General features: G+C 42.0%; 1 protein-coding gene across 2 annotated transcripts in view; it reads left to right on the forward strand.

The window, feature by feature from the left end:
* Positions 1–7,657, forward strand: part of TMSB15B (thymosin beta 15B) — a 45,344-nt gene extending 37,687 nt beyond the window's left edge. Inside the window, exons 1-3 of one of the 2 annotated variants that reach the window (XM_050776071.1) lie at positions 4,343–4,450; positions 6,176–6,292; positions 7,202–7,657. In XM_050776071.1, coding sequence (XP_050632028.1) covers positions 6,193–6,292; positions 7,202–7,239 — 138 coding nt within the window. In that variant the 5' untranslated portion in view covers positions 4,343–4,450; positions 6,176–6,192 and the 3' untranslated portion in view covers positions 7,240–7,657. Of the gene's footprint in view, positions 1–4,342; positions 4,451–6,175; positions 6,293–7,201 lie in introns of those variants that run through there. The other variant, XM_050776072.1, reaches the window with a different exon arrangement.
* The last annotated feature ends 869 nt before the right edge of the window (positions 7,658–8,526 follow it).

Raw genomic sequence — 8,526 nt, forward strand, 5'->3', positions numbered from 1 at the left:
AAAGTGGCACATATACACCATGGAATACTATGCAGCCATAAAAAAGGATGAGTTCGTGTCCTTTGTAGGGACATGGATGCAGCTGGAAACCATCATTCTCAGCAAACTATCGCAAGAACAGAAAACCAAACACCGCATGTTCTCACTCATAGGTGGAAATTGAACAATGAGATCACTTGGACACAGGAAGGGGAAAATCACACACCGGGGCCTATTGTGGGGAGCGGGGAGGGGGGAGGGATAGCATTAGGAGTTATACCTAACATAAATGATGAGTTAATGGGTGCAGCACACCAACATGGCACATGTATACATATGTAACAAACCTGCACGTTGTGCACATGTACCCTAGAACTTAAAGTATAATTAAAAAAAAAAAAAAAAGACTGAACCAGTAAGAAGCTGAATTTCTGAACAGACCAATAGTGAGCTCTCAAATGCAGGCAGTAATAGCCTAGCAACCAAAAGAAGCCCAGGTCCAGGGGATTCACAGCTGAATTCTATCAGATGTACAAAGAAGAGTTGGTACCATTCTTACTGAAACTATTCCAAAAAATTGAGGAGGAGGCACTCTGCCCTAACTCATTCTATGAGGCCAGCATCATCCTGACACCAAAACCTGGCAGAGATACCACAACAAGAACAACAACAACAACAACAGAAACTTCAGGCCAATATCCTTGATAAACATCAATGCGAAAATCCTCAACAAAATACTGGCACACTGAGTCCAACAGCACATCAAAAGGCTTATGCACGACAATAAAGTAGGCTTTATCCCTGGGATGCAAGGTTTGTTCAACATATGCAGATCAATAAATGTGATTAATCACATAAACAGAACTCAAGACAAAACCGCACGATTATCTCAATAGATGCAGAAAAGGCTTTCAATAAAATTCGACATCCATTCATGTTAAAAATTCTCAATAAACTAGGTGTTGAAGGAACATGCCCCAAAATAATAAGATCCATATATGACAAACCCACAGCCAACAACATACTTCCAGCAAAAGCTGGAAGCATTCTCCTTGAAAACAGGCAACAAACAAGGATGCCCTCTCTCACTACTCCTGTTCAGTATAGTATCGTAAGTTCTGGCCAGGGCAATCAGGCAAGAGAAAGAAATAAAGGGCATCCAAATAGGAAGAGAGGAAGTGAAGCTATTCCTATTTGCAGATGACATGCTCCCATATCTAGAAAAGGCCATCGTCTCAGTCCAAAAGCTTCTTAAACTGGTAGGCAACTTTTGCAAAGTCTCAGGATACAAAATCAATGTTTAAAAATCACTAGCATTCCTATACACCAACAACAGTCAAGCCAAGAGTCAAATCAGGAATGAACTCCCATTCACAATTGTCACACGAAGAATAAAATATCTAGGAATACAGCTAACTAGGGAAGTGAGAGAAAAAAAAGAACTACAAATAAAAAAGGAGAACTGCTCAAATAAATCAGAGATAGCACAAACATTCCACGCTCATGGCTAGGAAGCATCAATATCATCAAAATGGTCATACTGCCCAAAGCAAATTATATTAATAGATTCAATGCTATGCCTATTAAACTACCATTGACATTCCTCACAGAACTAGAAAAATTATTTTAGAATTCACATGGAACAAAAAAATAGCCAAGGTGATCCTAAGCAGAACAAAGTTGGAGGCAAACCATGCTACAGGGCTACAGTAACCAAAACCGCATGGTACTAGTACAAAAACAGGCACATAGACCAATAGAGCAGACTAGAGAAGCCAGAAATAAGACCATATACCTACAATTATATGATCTTTGACAAACGTGACAAAAACAAGCAATGGAGGAAGGGTTCCCTATTCAACAAATTGTGCTGGCATAACTGGCTAGTCATATGCAGAAGATTAAATCTGGACTCTTTCCTTACATCATATACAAAAATTAACTCAAGATCGATTGAAGACTTAAATGTAAAACTCAAAACTATAAAAACCCTGGAAGACAACCTAGGCAATACCATTCAGGTACGAGCAAATATTTCATGACAAAGATGCCAAAAGCAATTGCAACAAAAGCTTCTGCACAACAAAAGAAACTATCGATAGAGTATGCAGACAACCTACAGAATGGGAGAAAAGTTTTGCAAACCATACATCTGAGAAAAGTCTAGTATCCAGCATCTATAAGGAACTTGAATAAATGTATAAAAGAAAAACAAACCCCATTAAAAAGTGGACAAAGGATGTTAACAGACACTTTTCAATAGAAGACATACATGTAGCCAACAATCATAAAAAAAGCTCAACATCACTGATTAGAGAAATGCAAATCAAAATCACAAGGAGATACCATCTCACACCAGACACAATGGCTATTATTAAAATGTCAAAAAATAACAGACGCCGTCAAGGTTGTGGAGCAAAAGGTATGTTTGTACACTGTTGGTGGGAGTATAAATTAGTTCAGCCATTGTGGAAGACAGTGTGGCGATTCCTCAAAGCCCTAAAGACAGAAATACCATTTGACTCAGCAATCCCATTACTGGGTATATACCCGAAGGAATAGAAATTGTTCAATTATAAAGACACATGCACAGGTATGTTCATTGCAACACTATTCACAATAGTAAAGACATGGAATCAACCTAAATGCCCATCAATGATAGACTGGATAAAAGAAAATATGGTATATATACAGCATGGAATAATACGCAGCCATAAAAAATAAAGAGGTCATGTCTTTTGCAGGGACATGGATGGAGGGGGAGGCCATTATCCTTGGCAAACTAATGCAGGGACAGAAAACCAAATACAGCTTGTTCTTACTTGTAAGTGGGGTCTAAATGATGAGAACACATGGATACAGAGGGGAACAACACACACTGGGACCTGTCAGGGGGCAGAGGGTGGGAGGATGGAGAGGATCAGGAAAAATATCTAATGGGTGTTAGGCTCAATATCTGGGTGATGAAATAATTTGTAGAACAAATACTCATGACACAGTTTACCTATGTAACAAACCTGCATATGTACCCCTAAACTTAAAAGTAAAAAAAAAAAAAACAAAAAACAAACAAACAAAAAAAACCGCTGGAAGCTACACATCACATTCAGGATAGGACTACCCCTGGGGAAGTGGGAAGGTGAATAGAAATGGAGGGAAGGTCAAGGAAACCTCAATTATCTTCTTTAAAGTTTTCATTCCTTAAAAGAAAGACAAAGTAAATATACCTAAATGTTAACAACATTGAAATCTGAGTAGTAGAAACACTGGTGTTTATTATATTTAATGCCAGGGACATTGTAGGTACACAATTAATATTATTTGTTGAATGAGTATGCTTTTCTGTTTTAAAAGCTTCTCCAACATACACAATTCTCAAATTAACAGAAAGTGCTACAAGAGCAAAGAAAAGGGAATGAAGTGAGGTGGGGAAAGCTTGAGAAATCCTTTTGGAAAGAGTGATTTCTGATCTATATAGATCTATACCACCATACCTGGGGTGCAAGTAAAAGACATAGTTCTACCTCCATCTTACCTTAATGCTCTAAGGTTCTGGGTGAGTATCCAGAAAATGATCTTGAACGTTTAGTCCTTTCAAGTAACTACCGGATCCTCAATTTTCTCTTCCAGTAGACACTGGGTGGTGCTATTGTCCAAAAATTCCTCCCTATCACGGATTTAGTATTTCAATCCATATACATCTCCACAACCAATGTGTCTTATGGACCAAAGTGCTAGGGATTGGGGATATAAAGGTGAATAGCTTCAGTTGTTCTGTGATTATAAACTGATTGCTATCGGGTTCCGTGGCCGAGAAAGTTGCAAATGTGACTGTTAACATTTTATAGGAGAGCACTACTGTCACAGAAATGTCCAGTTGTAGGGGTGAATGACCCTGAATCACCCACCCTCATCCTGAGCACCCCTACTCCACGACCTGGCCAAGGATTAGAGCAGACAACACCGAGCCCCACTTCCAACCTACTGTTAGGTTTTCATAGCGTCCTTAGGCCCCAGTGGCTATAAAAAGCCCAGAGAGCCTAAATACCGGTCATTCGGCTTGGACCTCGGTGTTCCAGATGTTCTGAGCTCACTGGGCAAGATGTGTCTGCTTATTGCAAAGGCCTCTGTTATTGTGAAGGAGTGAGTGTACTTTGGATGAAGGGAATGTGGACCCTCAGGACTAAAGCAGTGGGAGAGGCCAGGGAGGTGGGGCCTGGGGAGGCGAGGTCTGCTCTGACGTCACCAAGCCCCAGATCTTAGAAGAGATGGTGGGCGCAGGCTCTGGAGGCTCAAGCCGAGGAGGCGAAGGAGGAGAGTCCGGAAATCCTCAGCCAATCGGAGAGGGCTGGGGCGGCGCCTGCTACAGGGCTTAGTACTGCAGGGCTCTGCGCGGGAACGCTAACCTTGTGCGGAGCGAGCCTGGGTGTCAGCCCAGCGTACGGCCTTTCACGAGTCTTCAAGCTTTCAGGTGAGGACCCGCGGCCTTGCAGGAGCCAGAGGACCATGGGGACGGGAAGGCGTGGGGGTCGCGAGGCGGGAGATGCCGCGCCTTCGGGTGCCAGAGGGGCCGGGTATGGGGCTGGCGTTTGGCGTCTGCGCCGCCGCCAGGCCCGGCGAGTCCGAGCCTTTGTCTTCTTGGGGCGCCGCCTTCTGCGCGCGATGCCGAGCCCTCCCGGGGGCCGGTCTCTGGAAACAAGGCCCCGGGGCGGGGGTAGGGGACCCTTAAAGCGGCCAGTCTGCGGATGAGGAGTTTGGGGGCTGCCCGGAATGGGCGCTCTGGTACTGGGCCCTGGTTCCTTTCCCCCCCGTGGCTGTTAGACTGGGCGTCCGACAACGCTAATAGTTATTTGAAAAAGTATGCAAACTGCTCCTGACAGACAGGCTTATGCGCCCGGCCCTGCTATTATTTATTTGTTAGTTCCAGTTTCCCAGCTCCGAGCTTGGCGTCTCATCGCTTGGCAGAGGAGGGTCTTAGGGTAACCTCGACGGAGTGGAGGCATGTTCGGCACTTCTCACTGCTTGGGGGCCTCTCCATTCTACTCCAGGGACTAGACAAAAGTGTCTTGCTCCACCAGGGTGGGGCCAGGCTTGCTCATGAAAGCTCTGCCTGGGATATCCTATTGTCTCTTCTGAAGAAACTCGGGACTTTCACAGGGCACCAGCCATTTCGTCAGGTCTGCAGCTATGCACCTCTGAGCCTCATCTCCCTCTCTGCAGAGAAAACATGGTGAAAGAAGACCCACTTCTATTTGGTTTATTCCATTCTAATGAAGTCCTGGGTCTGATCCTAGTTAGCTGTCCCTTCTTACAACGTTTACAAATCAGTGCCACAAGGAGCTATTATGAGACGTGTATTGTAGTGCCTTAATGTACTGTCGTCTCTGGGGATTTAAAATAGAAAGAAATTAGTACAACTTATCTCACTCTTTTTTGTGTGCTGCTCCCCATCTCCCAAGAAAAATGGCAAAAACCAAAAGTAAATAGCAAGTGAAGATGCTCAAATGGTGCTATGTTCTGTTACAAAATAATTACCTGGTTAAAGCCAGTCTTTATTTTTTCTTCTATCCCTGTCTGGTCTTGTGCTTCTATCACCTCTATTTTATCCTTGCTGTGATTTTAAGAGTCAGACATATTGGCTCTGGGTTTCTAGAACATCTTGGTTTCTGGCGCGTTCTGATCCAATGGCATTTACTGCCTATCAGAAACGGCTAATGATGAAATTATTCTAACAAAAATGTAACTTTTCTAGTATCTGTTGCTGTTTTTCTGTTGAAAATGAGCGGGTAGACTATACATTGATAGGAAATGTGAAAATTTTTGCTTGTGACCCCTTAGTCCGAAGACAGTTCTGCCAGGTAAGTTTTCTTAAAAATGTTTTTTTCGTCCGGGCGCGGTGGCTCACGCCTGTAATCCCAGCACTTTGGGAGGCCGAGGCGGGCAGATCACTTGAATCCAGGAGTTCGAGACCAGCCTGGCCAACATGGTAAGACCCCTGTCTCTACTGAAAATACAAAAATTAGCCGGGCGTAGTGGCGTGTGCCTGTAATCCCAGCTTCTCGAGAGGCTGAGGCAGAGGAATTGCTTGAACCCAGGAGGCGGAGGTTGCAGTGAGCTGGGATCGTGCCACTGCACTCCAGCCTGGGCAACAGAGCAAGATCCTTTCTCCAAAAAAAAAAAAATTTTTTCTTTTCAGGCTTTCTTCTAGTCAAGATGAGTGATAAACCAGACTTGTCGGAAGTGGAGAAGTTTGACAGGTCAAAACTGAAGAAAACTAATACTGAAGAAAAAAATACTCTTCCCTCAAAGGAAAGTAAGTCATGCGGGGTTCTATTGGAAGCAAACAGTAGAGAAAGTTAATAGGTTCAGTAAATAAACCTATCTTCTAGTAAATTTTTTACACAAAGTAAGCAATAATTAGAGTACCATGGTATTTAATGCAACAGTTAAAACTATCAAATAGTTTTCTTCTGGTTCTCACATGATGGGCCCAGTAGTGATGGGGGAATAAAAAACTAGTTTCTTGTTGGAAAATTATTAAAAACCACATTAAAACCAATCTTGGAATATGGGATGTAGCACTAAAAAACACTTAGTTTTTGTCTACTTTTGGGTATTTGGCATTTTTCTACATTTAAAAATTGAGTCCATAATATTATCCCTAAAGAACCCTGTAGACTGCAGTTTTGGCTTTCTATATCTGATGACAAGATAAGGTGAGAACAATTTAGATCTTAGTATACTTAAAGCTCTCAGATTCAAGAGATCGGTTCTGTCCTCTGGAGTTACAGCCTGCTGGAGAAACTCTAAGCATATTCACAAAAGCCAAGGGGCACCTTTTGTTATGTCAGTTTTATTTGAGAGTTGCAACATTAGTTAAAATTATCTGAAAGTGTATAATTTTCTAACTTAATGGTGACAGATAAATCTGAAGAAAGTACTTCACTTACTCCTCAGTCTTCAATAATCTGAAAAAATGACAACAGCATTTGGAAAAACAAACCCTAGAGTTGATGTAGTTTCTAGTTGGTAGTTCAGGTGCTTAATGTGCACACGCATGCACACACACACCCCACTGTGAGTTTTGTGGTTAATGCCTTGGCATTCTAAATTTAAAACATGTATGGCAGCCTTCAATGACTTACAAAGAGCTCTTTTGGAAGAAGCTGAACTTAGTCTTAGGAAAATACTTTTGTAATTTTTTGTTTCTTTTTTCCCCCAGCTATCCAGCAGGAGAAAGAGTGTGTTCAAACATCATAAAATGGGGATCTCCTCCAAAGAGCAGATTTCAACATTGCCTGACAGTCTTGGTTTTAGGCTTGTTTTTTTTTTTTTTGTAACCCTATGTGTTTGTAAAGATTTCAGACATCTTCTGATTTCTTCTCACCTATATTCCCTGGCTAAGAGGTCAGGGGTAGTGAATGTTTCCTTAAGTTCCTTTCTAAACTTCGGATTGGTATGTAAATTCCAAATGGCAGATGCTGTCAATAATCTTGCCATTGATGACCTTTGTGTACGTAGTCCTTGCACCTCATACAGGATAAGCCAATTTTAACTTTCTACAATGGTTGCCTCAATTGTTTCATAATCTTCATGAAGTTGCATCATTTGGCAGCTTATAGTTTATTTTCACTTCCAATGTAGCAATAAAATAATAAATATTATCGTTATTGTGTGACTCTTGTGGTTCATTCTGGTGGTATTCTAAGGAATGAAATGTACACAAGGCTACCTTTTCACCCAAACAAAATGGTTGAAGGAAAACTTTTAGCAGATTGTTCCTGGGGGGAAATATTCAATTCCGTCCAGGTCCAGTGAGTCCTGACTTGGGGATGGTAGGTGCTTTTTCTTTAGAGTTGGAATCACAGAGTTAGAGAACCTTGGGAGAGAAGGTCATGTGGACTAACCTTCTTATCTGAGAATGAGGAAATGAAAACACAGGGTCTGATGTAATCTGCTCAAGGTGAATAAGGGTTGGAATTCAAGCTAGGCTCTCTTGCCTTCTGGAAAGTCTTTTTTCAGCTTAATGGGAGTTAACATCCAAGACTGAAGTTGGATGGAGAAAGGGGCAGGAGGCACTTGCTAACACACCATATTAAGCACATGACATCTAATGACCTGTAGCACTGAACTTCTGGTATGGTTTTTCTACTGAACAGAATTTGCTGTTTTATGAACTAAACATTTCTGGTGTTCATGGTGAGCATAAATGCTATGGACTGAATTTTGTCACCTGTGACCTCCCGATTCATATGTTGAAGCCCTAATCCCTAGCGTGATTGTATCTGGAGATAGGTTGTTTCAGAAGTAATTTAGGTTATAAAGTGATAACAGTCAGGGCTTAATCTGATAGGATTGTGGCCTTACAAGGAGAGAGAGACCAGTCTCCAACATGCAAGGACACAGCAAGAAGGTGCCTGTCTACAAGCCAGGAAGAGAGCCCTCACCAGAATCTGACCCTGCTGGACGTCAACTTGAGATTTCTTGAATCTAGAACTGTGAGCAAGTAAATTTATGTTGTTTAAGTCATTTAGTATTTTGTTACGG

This window comes from Macaca thibetana, chromosome X, assembly GCF_024542745.1.
Source record: "Macaca thibetana thibetana isolate TM-01 chromosome X, ASM2454274v1, whole genome shotgun sequence".
In the NCBI taxonomy this organism is placed as follows: Eukaryota; Metazoa; Chordata; class Mammalia; order Primates; family Cercopithecidae; genus Macaca; species Macaca thibetana.